This window comes from Pseudorasbora parva, chromosome 3 (genome assembly GCF_024679245.1).
Source record: "Pseudorasbora parva isolate DD20220531a chromosome 3, ASM2467924v1, whole genome shotgun sequence".
Lineage (NCBI taxonomy): Eukaryota > Metazoa > Chordata > Actinopteri > Cypriniformes > Gobionidae > Pseudorasbora > Pseudorasbora parva.
The window spans coordinates 22,994,192-23,009,986 of record NC_090174.1 but is presented as its reverse complement, the minus strand read 5'-3'; the positions used below and the strand labels follow the sequence as shown (position 1 = coordinate 23,009,986).

Below are 15,795 nucleotides of genomic sequence, written 5' to 3'. Positions count from 1 at the left end.
TGGGCTAATGCACTTTCTTTTTCTTTTTTTTGGTCACGGACTGACCCATCATACAGGGACAGTCTTCTGAATTGACAGGCTAAAGCGAAAGAGGCTAAAGCATGAGAGTGCATGGGAAAATGCAAAAGGCAAATATCCGCACAGCGCTGCCGCTGATGAGTGTACACTGTTTCTGCTGCTCTATTAAGGGATAAACAGTGCAATTTGCCTGATCCATTTAGATTTGAATCCGAATTCTGTTGTAATATGGGAACATTACAGGTTCTGGGGTGAATCTAGTGCATTTCTGTGACACATGTTCAATATTAATATAAGTTTAACTGCTTTTGCATTAGATTCAATAAAATCTATCATTATTTGTCCCTGTCCTAGTTTTATTTTATTACTATTTTTTATTTACTGTAATTTAAGGCCTTAACCCTGGCAAAACCATTTACGGGGAACTTGTGGGTTAGTCCCAGTCCAGTGGTCCGTTCTTCGAACCTCGGTTAACACATCTGGGGTGATTTGACAGATCCCAGATCTTTTAATTGTGATAACTGATCTCTGGCTAATTTGGTTCTTCAGTGAATTTACGGATTGGATTCAAATATCGGGATTAAGTTATTTAAGATTACTGGATTAAAAATATCTGGATTAAGTTATCTAAGATTACAGGATTAAAATATCTGGATTAAGTTATCTAAGATTATGCGCATTCCTGTGTTCATCAATGACATCATATAATTAAAAAAGCCACCTGGCAAAAAACTTGACAACCCGTGACCCTCCACCAGGATCTGGGTTTTTTCATCTCTGTCATTGTCATGCTCTCTCATTTGTCAGTGTTTGATTGCAGATTCTTGATTAATGCTCTACAGTGACAAGAGATGCTCCATTTATTGAAGACAAGACTCAAAACTAGTACAGAGTAGACACTGAATATGACTTTATGTACATAATAGTTTTTAGGCTTTTTGTTTCATAATACATTTGGTTTATAAAAACCATTTTGCTGCTTTTTAAAGTGTTACATAAACAGGACAGGTGACAGGTACTATATGTAAATGTGGTGTAAAAAGAAATAAATAAATAAAACACTTAAATATCCTGGAAATAGTAGCCAATCAGTTGTTTTCACTGCCATATTTCAAGTCAGCTCATCAAAATACATAAGAAATAGCACATTTTATCTCTAAAGTGTTTTTTTTTTTTTGTGGCTTTTTAAGGTTACCAGCTCCATATGTATGACCTTTCTGATGTAGTCAACTTGTTAGGTAGCTTACCTGTTACAGCAGTGCACTTGAGTATGAATTCAGTTAAACTCAAGTCACCATAAAATAGTTCAAATGCTAAATGTGTTTTTATCTAATGTTTGCCTTTGTTAACAACTGTAGTGTAGTTATTTTCGAACACAAACTTTTTGCACTACTCATTTTCTTAACTGCCGTAATATACCACAACCAACGTAATAAAATGTTGCCAGATTCACATTCATCCTGATATGGATAAAACTGAACATGCTTTTAGTGCCACTAACCGGTTATTTCACTTTTAAAGTGTAGCGAAAGTGCAAGAAGCAATATCATTTCACGAGTTCACCCTTACATATAATAGAAAAAGTATGCATATTTGGCGTGCTGTCCAAGGGAAGGGCTCCAAGCTTGGAATTTGGCCCAAACCCCGAGTACTCCCCCATCCCTTAGGATAGGAAATATTAAAGAGTGAGTGAGTTTGGGTGGTGGAGGGATGTTGGAAAACTGTCATGGGATAGAGTAGGTTGGCTATACCTCCCCTCATGCTTATTTGGTTGATTATTTGAATGTGCTCCACCCGAACATAGTTAATAAAACATCATTTTGCAGAATTAACACCACAGGCACGTTTTTCCAATGAACTTGGGCTGCAAAATATGTATACAAGAAAGCCTCAGTGTTGACACACAATCACTGCAGTGTTATGACTTGTTTGCATGTTGGTTTGGCACATTCCATCCACACCGTTCTGCAACACAGAAATAATAAGTCATATTGCCAGGGTTCAAAGTAAATGTTTTTTGTTGTTGTTGTTTTTTTGCTATACCTGCCAAATCATTTAGAAGATGACACCTGCCATTTTTAGTATGTTCATCATTCTTGCAAAAAGCTGGAACTTGTAAAAAACCTATAGGAACTGGATGTATTTTTCACTGTTTTTGAAATGTCTCGTTCAGAATATTATACACTGATTATGTTATTTTAAACCTAAATAAAACATGCTACAAATGTTTTAAATATGTTATACTGCAGTTTAACTAAGCCCATTTCCACCAAACAAGAAACAAAAATAAACAGTCAAAAATTGATAAAAAGTTAAAATTATGACATATTTAAGTCATAATTATGAGATAGAACATAGACATTATGAGTCAAAATTGTGACATAACTAAGTCAAAATTATGACTTGCTGCTTATTGATTGATATTTTGATTGTGGTTTTAGGGATGAAATTCTTGCCACCAAAGCTACATTCGTTTAGTTTAATCTTTTCAAGAGCATGTTTGCTCAGAGCTATTCCATGCCGTTCAGCTAATAAGGCAAGCATTTCATCATTAAAAAAAACAACAACAACATGCAAACAAAAATTGTAAAACCACAATCAAAATATTACTTAAGGTGTTCACAATTCATCCTGTCATGTCAGGTCGCGGCAGATCAAAATGCAGCAAATCATAATTTGGACATAGTCATGTCATAATTTCGACTTGGTATGTCAAAATGTATTACTTTTAAACTCATAATTTCGATTTAGCAAGTCATAATTTCGTCATAATTTTCTTCTTATGTGGCGGAAATGGGCTTCCTGGAACCAAAATAAAACATTGAGCTTACTGATGAGAGATATATTTCATTTATTCGCTTTCACAAAGTGAATGTTAAGTTTTGACCCTGGTACAATGAAATAATAAGATTTGTTTGATATTTAAGTCATCATTTTGAAGGGGCTGTTGTATTGATATACACTTTTTTTGTCCTCAGTGAGACAATCATGTTTCTGCATGAAATATTCCATCAAGGACTAAAGGCGAGGATAGCAAACTGGCCCACACTGGTTCTAGGTATGTCATGATCGTTACGTTTTTATCTCTCAGAAAGCTAATTACCGCACTCAGAAGCAGCTATTCAGAACACCACACCAACAAAGACAGCACATTGCAGGGTGACACTAACATCAAGGACAAGTCGTTTCCGCTGACGCACAGCATCTCAATCAAACCCGTCAGTGACGCCTGATTTTCTCCTATCTCACCGTACACAGACACGCACACGTCGGCAACAATGGTAGCCAGACAAAAAACCTGCCAACATCCTAAACTCCAGATAAGCATTTTCAAGCGCTGCTGTGAATAAAAGAATCCATTTTTAATGACTTTGACTTTGTCTTCTCCTTTTCAGCGGACCTCTTTGATATCTTGCTGCCAATGCTCAACATCTATCAGGAGTTTGTGAGGAACCACCAGTACAGTCTTCAGGTTCTGGCCAACTGTAAGCAGAACCGGGACTTTGACAAACTCTTGAAGCAGTATGAATCAAACGCTGCGTGTGAGGGGAGGATGCTGGAAACGTTCCTCACGTACCCCATGTTCCAGGTGTTGCTCTCACACTCTCATTAGTGTCTTATTTAATTCTAGCCTGATCACTGAAGAGCTTGATTTGTTCAATTAATTTGAACTGCCCCTGGGAATTGCCTGCTTGTGTTTCTACAAACAAGAAATTTGTTTTCCATTTGAGCATACTCACTCACCAAGAGCCTCATTTATCATTTTTAGAGGCCTGATGTATCTCAATCACCCAAACATTTGAGGCAATCAGTTTCCTGACAGAATCTGTAGACTTTTTTGAGATAGTTTTGGGGTAAAATCTGTAAAGAAAGTTGAAAGTACTAGAATCTTGGGTGAAAGCATTATCAAATAAGCCACAATACGTAAGTAAAGAACATAAATGGAGCGAAGAATGTTTACAACTTGATTGATTGATTGATGGACCGACATTGTGTGGCGCTCTTTCTTTGTCCTTCAACTCTTTACAGTGTTTCTCTCTTCATACGATTGATTGACAGATCCCTCGTTATATCATCACTCTCCATGAGCTACTGGCTCATACACCTCACGAGCACGTGGAAAGGAAAAGTCTAGAATTTGCCAAGTCCAAATTGGAGGAACTCTCAAGGTGAGAATAGCACCCACTATCTCTTCATGGTGGGGTTAGGTGGGGATGGGTAAATCACATTATGAAGTAAATGCTTTTCTCCAAAACACGTAAGCCATAATTATTGGCACCTTTTTATTAAACACTTTTTGCAACCTCCTTTTGCCAAGATAACAGCTCTGAGTCTTCTCCGATAATGCCTGATGAGTTTGGAGAACACCTGACAAGAGATCAGAGACCATTCCTCCATACAGCATCTCTCCAGATCCTTCAGATTCAGAGATCGATCACAAGAACAGTGGGGTTCACCCCACTAATTTTCTATAGGGCTCATGTCAGAACTGGAATGGTCATGCTCAGTCACACATTTGTGCGTTGATTTTGATGTTTGTTTTGGATCTTTGTCCTGATGAAAGATCCAACCACGGCCCATTATAAGATTTATAGTAGAGGTGGTCAGGTTTTGACTTTTTATCTGTTGGTGTTTGCTAGAATCAATGATACCATCTGTATCTGCCCAAAGTGTCTAGGTTCCCCAGCAACAACAAAAAATGGCCCACAATATTAAAGATCCAGCTGTATTTTTACCCATGGGCATGGGGTACTTTTTTTTATTATCCTGTTTGCACCAAACCCATCTGGAGGGTTTTCTGCCAAAAAAATATATAATTTCATCTGACATAGAAACAGGTCCCTTTTGAATTTCCAGTCGTGTCCAGTCGCATTCTTTGGTTTTACTCATTCTGATTAATGATTAAGGGAATTTGGCCTTTGTGTTTCCTCCTATTTATACTCTTGTGAAACAATTTCATGTTCGTAGTCACCCCGGTGTGCTAAAAAAATTATACTTCAGAAATATTTTACTCATAAAAAATTCCAGGGGATGCCAATAATTGTGGCCAAATGTTTTGGAGAAAAACATTTATTTCATAATGTGATTTCCCCCCAACTTTCCATTCATTTATTTCAATGAACGGTTAGTTTTTTTCAAAAATTTTGAATGATAGATCAAAAGGAAAAACAATGCAGAATTTTTTTTTTTTTTTTTTTTTTTTTTACAGCCATCTTAAATCATATTTAACAGGGATGCCAATAATTCTGACCACAACTATAATGATCATGGCAAATTGAAAACAATGTGCTTGTAAATAACTTTATCATAGTGAATTCCCTTTCTTAAAAAAAACACACACACACAAAAAATAAATAAAAAATAACACAGGTGTCTTATATAGCCTAGTAGTTGTAAAAAAGTTACATTGGTTGAAAGTGCTTCTTTTATCCTGACATGTTCATTTACAGCTTTGTCAGAGAATATTTTTATCAAAGTGGCAAAAAGTAATATGGTGAATGTCTCACATTTTCACTTGTGACAAAAGTGTTGTGTTCACATTACTCCAGGGTGATGCACGATGAAGTGAGTGACACAGAAAACATCCGTAAGAACCTGGCTATTGAGCGCATGATCGTGGAGGGCTGTGACATCCTCCTTGACACCAGCCAGACTTTTGTGAGACAAGGTGAGTCTTGTTAACACCTCGAGCTTCCACCTGCCTGACACGCTGCTTTAAGCAGAAGCAGCACCTGAGTGACAGTGACAGCGTTGGTTTGATCCCCTCGGCTTCTGAATAATTCATCGTTTTAGAATCGGACAGCATGGTCTACAGGATTGACAGAGTGTTTGATGTTTTCAGTCAGGTGTTTTATAATGTATTAGAATCCAGCACTGTAACAGAGAAGAGGAAAACCAGGAATAACGAATACTTTGGGGGGTCTCTGGATGGAATGTGTGGAATAGGAAATGACATCATTTCACAATGATAGTTCATAGTTCATGTTCTTTTGTAGAATGAGTGACAGGGAAAGCAATTTCTTTTGTTGACATTTCATTTGGTTCATCTTATTTTTTTAAAACCCAAAGCCCCATGGGTCAGTGTGAGAGGATTTATCATTATTATGACTTTAGCTCAAGACAATATGAAATATCATTCAGAATTACTAACCTTATTATTTCTGTCCAGTCAATCATTTGGCATCCTCCATCAGCAATGCAGGGCAAACTTCCATATTTTGTATATGCTTCATAGAGTGGTTTTACTCGTGGTGCCTTCAAAGGAGCTAGGATAGCCAATGTACACCACATATACAGATTCTTATCTAAACGTTTTTTTCCCCTCACTAACATTCAGATTTTAAAATTGAATATACCACCAACAAAGCCAATAACTAACTAGGTTAACTGGTCACCATAGATATTGTTATCAGTTTATACTGCTGTTAACATTTTCTACAATCGGATACAATGCCTATACAGGGTTTAAAAAAAGGCCATTCTTGAACGATGGGGGAGTTAAACACTATATTGGACAGAAAACGTACATCTGATGTGTAATAAGTTTCCCTTTTCACATTCAACAGGATGTTTCTTAAAGGGCACAACAGAAAAAAAATCTATATTTTATTTTAAAAGGTCATTCATACATACAGCAATCTGCGGTGACAAAGTGACCTGATGTCAGTGCGAGTTGCTGATTTAAAAAAGAAATAAGCATCAGTGACCATTACTTTTATCCTGTTGTAACAGCTATGGTCTGTATGTTAATGAAGTTGTGACTCCTCATTGTCTGAGATGGTTCTCTGTGTCCCACACCCTTTCCCATTCTACTAATAGATGATCATTTGCTCAGGATGTGATCAACCCAAAATGTTACATAGACAATAACTTGACTTTCTTCTTCTCTATGATAATTAAGCCATTTTGAGGATGAGTTCATTCTAAAATGTTCTTGGGAGTGGAATCTGACTGTAATTTCTTAAAAAATCTAACCAGAATTTTAAAATGTGGCTACAGCAAAGTGTGTTTTTGTCCTCTTGAAATGTTAACCTATGAGCTTTTATATAAGCAAAATGAATTATATAATTGATTATTTATATATCATATATAACATTTTGAACCTGTTTTAAAGGTAGAGTTGGTTATTTTCAGAGTGGCTAGCATTAGCAAATTACTTTTTAATGCATAAAGTCCGTCCTAGCATAAACTCCCTTTACAGCGCTCTATAAAGTCACGCCTCCTCCAAAACACATGAACACGTACAGCTATGAGCAAATAAAAGCGTTACGAGAGATGCCGTTAAAATACCTTATGTTTCAAAGCACAAAACATGAGTATGAACAACTTAAAGAGCATTGACCTGTCCCACCTGTCTGTTGCAGATTAATTTCAGCGTTTATAGTGTTGCCAATGAAACGCATACATTTGAGTCCCGAACCGCTCAGAGTATAAAATCAATAAATAAAATCAGAGTATAAAATGTTATTTTAGAGAGATGCCAAAATAAAAATGGTCAATAAAAGAAGGTAAATCTGGTGTATATATACACCTCCTATCATTGATTAAGTTGATTAGCGTAAAGTGCTCCACTCGTGTTTAATTAGGTTTAATTATCTGACATGCTCCTCCCGAAATTGGTTAATAAAACTTCACTTGACAAATATTGCATTTATTATTTCTCTTCAGCTGGGATTAAGTATGCAAATAGCGCGGGCATCACCACGAGAAGCACAAAGTGTCCGACTTCACATCTCCGTTTTCAGCTCCTCCCCGGCTGCAAAATGACTCTCGCTGATCGGTTGCATCCATCCGCAGCCGATGTCGAACACACCAAAAGCCATGTGCTAATACAAAACATGACACGAACACGCAGCCAATAAGAGATCTGACTGACTGAGTGTCCACAAACAACATGACAAACATGAAAGCTACACAAAACAGGACAACATTAAAAAGCATGCGGGCCATAAACTACACGAACCGAGTGCTACATATAACACAAGAATGCCTGGCCAATGAAAACGTAAAAAAAGGTGCTCAATAAAAGCACATGAGACAAGAGCGCATGGTGAGTGAATGAACACTCAATCCATGCGCTCACAAGAAGACAAAACATGGAGATTTTTTTCACTCCATAATCTAATTGAAAATCTGCCATGTTTCCTTTTCTTCTTGTAGTCTTTTGTTCAGTGGTAAAAGTGCCTTTGATCTGTTTGCTCTCTTGTCTCAACTTGACGTTTCACTCTTTGTCACATTTTCCATTTCTCTTTCTTGCTGTCTTTCTTTCAGGCTCTTTGATCCAGTTGCCTTCAGTAGAGAGAGGGAAGCTCAGTAAGGTGCGACTAGGCTCTCTCTCGCTCAAAAAAGAAGGAGAGAGACAGTGCTTCCTCTTCACCAAGCACTTCCTTATCTGCACACGCAGCTCGGGAGGCAAACTTCACTTGCTCAAAGTACGCACATGCACAAATCAACCAGAGAAAATGTCATTTACTGCACACTGCACCTGCATACCTGCCTTGTCAATACATAAAAAAACAGTAAGACATGGGGATGATGAAACTAACCCCTGATGATCAATAACTTAGATACCCATAAGCAAAAATTTGATCATTTTATTGATGTCAAAAAGTTATTAATGTGTGATGAGGTTTGAGCTTCCCCTGTTCATTTTGTTGCGCATATTATTTCATAACACTCTTCTAAGAATGTGTAAAGTGCATTTGTGCTTTTTTAACTTACCGGGTCAATCCTCATGCACAATTTCTGAAACTTAATTTCCTCATAACACCTCAAACACAAATTACACTCTAGTTGTAAAATATCATCAAACTAATATCAAGGCAATTTCTCAATTTCAACAACACCTCGTTTTTTCGTAGCCAGTTAAATTATTACCAGTTATAATAATTATTTGGTGATCACCAAAACAAAATGAGATTTCTAAGCAAGCAACACAAAGGAAAACACATCTGTCTTTGTACATTCAGATCCATCACAAACCCATTATTCTAGCAAACCATCAATATCAGGAAACCCTCCCTTTGTTATTAACCTCTCATCCTAATGGTTTGACTCTGGCAGCAAGGTGGTGTGTTGTCCCTGATTGAGTGCACTCTAATCGAAGAGCCTGACGCCAATGACGAGGATGGTGAGCCTGTTTCTTTCATGCACATTTTCAAACACATCAGCACTGATGATTGGAGACATGCGTCATTAGTTATATATTGGCCATTATTCATATAGTGCTGGTTAATTAACGGTTATAAACAGGTCAGAAAAGAGTCAAACTGCCTGCTGTTTAAATGTCAAATAGGCAGAGATGATAACTGTCATAGATTGATTATCCACTTGAGGGTACAGAAAGAGACCCAAGGGCTAATTCAAAACTGCATCACAATGACCCTCTCATAATCCCTTTATATGGTCCCTTATTTAAAACACATCACCATCATTGTTATGTTTCTAAGAAGAGATCCCTTCAGTTCAATTAGTTTGTATTGCCATAGTTATCTTTAGTGATCCCAGAGGACTGATAATTAGGATTTCGTGCATGATCCGTGTTCGTTTGTAACCTTTTTTTTTTTCCTTTTTTTTTAAGCTAAGAATTCAGGGCAGGTGTTTGGTCACCTGGACTTTAAGATTGTTGTAGAGCCTTCAGATGCTCCTGCCTTTACTGTAGTGCTGCTGGCACCATCCCGTCAGGAGAAAGCGGCCTGGACCAGCGACATCAGCCAGGTGAGAGAGAAGACACTTTTCTGCATTTAAGCATGGTATATTCAAGATTACACTACTGTTTAAAAGTTTGAGGTTGGTAAGATTTTTTGTTGTTGTTGCAAGGAGTTCCTTTTGTGAAAACAGTTCTGATGCTTAACACTAGAACCACCAGGGGTCATTGTATAGGCTACCTAAGGCCGCCAGTGGGTAAAATTTACCCATGCAAGGTAAATACAATTTTTAGAACATAACAAAAAAATACAAATGTTAGAACATAACAATTCTTAAAGGTAAATGGAAATGAGCCGTTTGCTTCAATAGTCTGTAGTAATTTACGGAATTACAGTAATGAGAAGAAAAAAAGGTAGAAACTAAAAGTACATACTGTAATTCGAACAAATAATTGAGGGGCCTTTCAGCTGAAATTGCAGTCAGCAGTGTTTGAAAGGCACAAGGCTAAAATCTTTTATGTTTTGAATGTGTGGTTCACAGTTTTGACAGTAGTTTGTTAGCATTTGAACAAAGTGCTGTAAATCAACAGTGTTGTGCAGGTTGTGGTTTAAGTTATGGGATAAGTATGTAGAGTTCTGAAAACTGTGTTCAAGCAATGAAAAACGAACTAGAGTTACAGAGTGAGTGTAGTTAGTTTTTCACATGCGACTCCAGTTGTCCCCACTGTCATTTATCAATCGAAAAAAACTGTAAGCAGGCGACACTAATCACTTTTTGGTGAATATATATGACAACAAGAATTAAAAGGAAATAAATACACATTTGAGTGGAGTGTAATAAAATGTCCTTAATCACATATTTCAAAAGTTACACTTACATATAATTTATGGAGACTGTCATGTTCTCTTTACCTGGGTTGGTTAATGAAACACGAGATGAGAGCACCGAGACTGTTTTGTGATATGTTTTTAATGCCGCACTGAACACACACATACAGGCTGTAAACGTCATTTGCTACAAACATGACAGAGTCAGAGTAGATTTAAATGCGTATTTGGCGTGCTATCCAGGGGGGAGGCTTTCGAGCTCAGAATTTGAGTACCCCCCGTGTGTGTAAGTGATTAGAACTAAAAGTGTGGAGAAGGGGTGGTGGAGGGATGCTGAACGCAGGTAAGACTGCTGCATGCGTACATATTTCTGAGAGCTCGCCACTTGTGTCAATTATCTGAACGTGCTTCCTCCCGAATTTTGTTTAATAAACATCATTAAGATAAGCCATGTTATTTAAATGACTAAAATACTAAAAATACTAAATTAGACAATAAAGAGCATTATTATTCACCGCAGTGCATAGCATGTATGATGCAACAACAAATTCAAGCGGACAGTTTCACCTAATAAATTATTAATTTGTTTAGTTGTATCATTTATAATTTGAATAACACAATTTTAGGGTAATCATAAATATTGTATTATTCATTATATCATAGATCGGAAAAACAAAAAGCAAACAATACACATTAAAAAATGTGAAAGAAAAATGATTAATTAATCTAAAGTTTGAACATTTGAGTAGGCACATCTTCATTTGATTGTGTGTTGTTTGACGGTCTACAGTAAGCCTACACGTTGCTTAAACACAGCATGAAAATAAAGGAATTATATAGGTGTAAATTTTACCTGCTGGCGATTTTAGCAATTTGGCGATTTAAAAAACCTTTTTTAAATCAGGTTTTATCTAAACAAATTTTAACTACACAGGATTGTAAATAACACTATTTTAGTAAAAGTCTGTGACTGGGAGACTTGGATATTTTATTGAAAATCTGTTATGTACATTTATGTACAATAGATGCTATTTACACTAAGTTGCAAATAGTGATAGATGCTATTTACACCAAGTGAAAATATCATATTTTCTAAACAATAGATTATATTTACCAGTGCAAATAGCTGTAGAGATGCCACAATTCACAATATAATATTGAACCGTTCGGTACGGCATTCACGGTTCAGTACGTGCTTGTGAATTGCGTTTTTTTTCCAAGTTTTAAATCTAATTAATTATTTCTATTTCTCTCCGTTTGAAATGTTTCTCTTAGTTTATTTCGGCTCTGTTTGAGTCTGCCTGTGAATCTACACGCTGATATGAGCAAATATCCAATCATATAAAGTTAAGGGGTGTTTAGCCACGCTTGAAATGCTGGTGTCAGAGAGTTATACTCACGGAACACTATAGTTATTCACAATCATGAAAGTTCATTATTTGATATCATCATTTCATTCGCGAGCTTAAGCACTGTTTTACATGCAATGAACGTGCGTCGTTAAAGCCTGTCAAACACACGTGATTACTAGACTAAGTAGTCTTACTGCGCTAATAATGTCAAATACACACAAGGTTAACATGAACACAGTCGGTTATGTCTAAAATGAAAGTAAAATCGTGTGTGTCTGTATATGAGATGCGAGCAGGTCTTAAATTGACAGCAGCACAGCCTAGTGAACGCTTGTCCTTAAAGGGACAGTTCACCTCTAAATTATGGGGGACAGTTCACCTCTAAATTATGGGGGACAGTTCACCTCTAAATTATGTTAAAACAACAAAAGACAAAGAGAAAATCACTCACTACTCTTGAATAAAAATAAATAAAATAAAAAACATTTAATACAGTAGCTTTTAATCAGGACTATGTAGTTTTAATTTTAGCCTACATTTATTAATTTAATTTCATAGTTAAATGCTTACTGTACATTTCTGAGCTGTCACTGTAAATCTTATATAATAAGTATTTATTATATTAAGTATATATAATATTTATTTATTTTATGTTATACAATACACTGGGAAGGTGTACAAGTTTTTTTTTAAGTTAGGTTTTTCAAGTCTTTTAAGTAGAATAAAGAAAGAGTATTGCAATAAAAACATTTTCTCCTTAACCTCTTTCTGTTCCTGTAGCCTAAGAATAGAATACAAAAAAACTAACCGAATTGAACCGAAAACCGTGGTTAAAAACCGAGGTATGTATTGAACCGTGGACTAACTGTATTGTTGCATCCTTACTATCCCTACTATATACCTTACTCATTGAAATAGCATATTAAGTAAAATAGTGACATATTCTATTTACACCATGTTAAAGTTGTTCTTTGCAATATGTGTAAATAGTAATTACATGCAATTTATACATCATTTTGACAGATATATTCTATTTGCAGCTCAGTATTGTTAAAATAATAATATTTATTAAAATTATTAAATGGATGCTGCCTTAATGGGACAATAAAAGCCCAATACCGCTAAACCCTACCCAATAAATTATTTGATTATTATTAAACATTTCGTTAGGTGCCTTTCCAGTGTGATATGTGATAGGAAAAGGGAGAAGAGCGAGCTCTGCAAAGCCTTTGGCTTTTCCTCTCTAAAGCCTTACGCTTTTCCTCTCTAAAGCCTTAGGCTTTTCTGACTACACCACTGAAGACGTGGAAATACATGCGTTTCTTGTTTGGTACAGCCATTGTTAGACAGAACTAGTGTGAATAGCACTTGCCAACAAGGCGCGCTATTTGCACTCGGTGTAAATAGACACACTGAAATGTTTTTACCCCGTGGTGGTTCTAGTGTTAATACTTTTGTGGAAATCATGATATTTTTTTAGGATGCTTTGTTGGATAGAAAGTTCAAAAGAACAACATTTATTTGAAACAGAAATCTTTTGCATTATAAATGTCTTTACTGTCACTTTTGATCAGTTTAATGCATCCTTGCTGAATAAAAGTATTAATTTCTTTAAAAACGAATCTTACTCACACCAAACTCTTGAACAATAGTGTGTATATTACCATTATTCTGTATATGCTCACTGATAAACTTGGTCAGTGCTGGGGCACGGTTGTTAATTCATGTGTTTTAGATGCTGGTTCAAATCTAGCCTGCTTCCTTTCCCATTTCCAACTATGATCCTATCTCTCTCCACTCTCTTTTTGATTAATGGCATACAAAGGCAGATTAATAAAAATGTATCCCTGAACCATACAAATCCCCTGTAGCCTTTATAAACAAATGATAATGGCTATGCAGAAGCACTGGAACAAAATAACTATGAAACTTCACACCCTATTTACAAGCCAATGAGGTCAAGACTTGTTCCTGGAGGGGATCACTTTGTACTTGTGGGCAGAATTTGGCTTGTTGCTGAACACATAAGAGATGTCTCTCTCTCTGTCAATTAACCCCTCCCAGTCTCTTAGACACACAAATAAATAACATTATCTCCATGTGTTTAATTACTTAGATTAATTGTGTTGTTTTATGTACTGTGTTCCTTGTTTTGATCCCTCTCTTCATTTAAATTTCTGCTCTTTGGGAATGTAGTGCATCGATAACATCCGCTGTAATGGCCTGATGACCAGCGTGTTTGAAGAGAACTCAAAAGTCACAGTGCCGCACATGATTAAGTAAGTCAGACCTGCGTTTATAAAGAAACAATGTGTGTCTTAAAGGGTTAGTTCACCCAAAAAGGAAATTGATGCCATTAATGACTCACCCTAATGTCGTTCCACACCCGTAAGACCTCCGTTCATCTTCAGACACAGTTTAAGATATTTTATATTTAGTCTGAGAGCGTATTCAAGTGTGTTCACACTATACTGTCCATGTCCAGAAAGGGAATAAAAAAATCATTAAAGTAGTCCATATGTGACATCAGTTAGTTAATTAGAATCTCTTGAAGCATCGAAAATACATTTTGGTCCAAAAATAAGAAAAACTATGACTTTATTCAGCATTGTCTTCTCTTCCGCGTTTTTCAATCCTCAAATAAAGATTCAAACAGTTATGAAATCAGCGTATTGATTTATGTTTCGGATCGCATGTGTCAAACTGCCAAACTGCTGAAATCACGTGACATTGGCGATCCGAATCATGAATCAATCTGCTGATTCACAACTGTTTGAATCTTTATTTGAGGATTGAAAACAAACACGGAAGAGAAGACAATGCTGAATAAAGTCATATTTTTTCTTTTTTTCTGACCAAAATATATTTTCGATGCTTCAAGAGATTCTAATTAACTAACTGATGTCACATATGGACTATTCACTCCTCATCGAGATCCCTAACAACTGCATTGGGTTCAGAATAGTGCAGCAAGGATCCTGTTGAGAGTTCAAAAAATTCGATCACATCACACCCATTCTCCATTCACTTCACTGGCTTCCTGTTTCCACCAGGACTGAATATAAGGTATCCCTTCTAACCCACCAGTGCATCTATGGAAAGGCCCCCTCCTATCTAAAAGAACTACTCACACCTTCAACTCAAGCTCGATCACTTCGTTCAACAAATTCAAACCTCCTTCATCTTCCCAAGACTAAGCTCAGCACTATGAGTGATTGGGCTTTCTGTTCTACCGCTCCTCGGTTTTGGAATGCCCTACCCGACCATCTGAGGGCACCTCAAGCTCTTAAGATTTTTAAAAAAGGACTTAAAACATTTCTTTTTGGGAGAGCTTATGTCTTTTAGCTATTAAATCTAGTTGTATTTTTCCATTTTTCCATTATCTTAACTTTAGCACTTTGAGATTTGTTCCAAATGTAAAGTGCAATAAAATAAAACTTATTATTATTATTATTATTATTATTATTATTATTATTATTATTATTATTATTATTATTATTATTATTATTATTATTACTTTGATGATGTTTTACTAGCTTTCTGGACATGGACAGTAAAGTGTGAATACACTTGGATATGCTCTCAGACTAAATATAAAATATCTTAAACTGTGTTCTGAAGATGAATGGAGGTCTTACGGGTGTGGAACGACATTAGGATGAGCCATTAATGACATCAATTTCATTTTTGGGTGAACTAATCCTTTAAGGCACCCACACACTTCAAGATAATCGGGCTGATTTTGGCCCAATTCTCCCCTTCCAACAATCCTAGCCTAGGTAAAGTCCAGATTATCTTGGTGATTCTACAAATTATCTTATCAGATTTTCCTGTGGTGTGAGGAGTGTTAACAGTGACATAGATGAAAGTTGTGGCCACACCGATCTCAAATCGTAAATATTCACCAAGTTGATTATTTACAGAAATCCTGTTGTGTGAGGGGGAACCTC

At 36.3% G+C, this 15,795-nt stretch overlaps 1 protein-coding gene across 3 annotated transcripts in view; it reads left to right on the top strand.

The window, feature by feature from the left end:
* The window catches only part of rasgrf2b (Ras protein-specific guanine nucleotide-releasing factor 2b), a 92,336-nt gene that overhangs the window by 40,327 nt on the left and 36,214 nt on the right, over positions 1-15,795 (top strand). For all 3 annotated transcript variants that reach the window (XM_067438179.1, XM_067438178.1, XM_067438180.1), the window contains exons 6-13: positions 2,997-3,076; positions 3,414-3,607; positions 4,078-4,187; positions 5,568-5,686; positions 8,290-8,450; positions 9,082-9,148; positions 9,599-9,735; positions 14,042-14,124. In XM_067438179.1, coding sequence (XP_067294280.1) covers positions 2,997-3,076; positions 3,414-3,607; positions 4,078-4,187; positions 5,568-5,686; positions 8,290-8,450; positions 9,082-9,148; positions 9,599-9,735; positions 14,042-14,124 — 951 coding nt within the window. The remainder of the gene's footprint in view (positions 1-2,996; positions 3,077-3,413; positions 3,608-4,077; positions 4,188-5,567; positions 5,687-8,289; positions 8,451-9,081; positions 9,149-9,598; positions 9,736-14,041; positions 14,125-15,795) is intronic.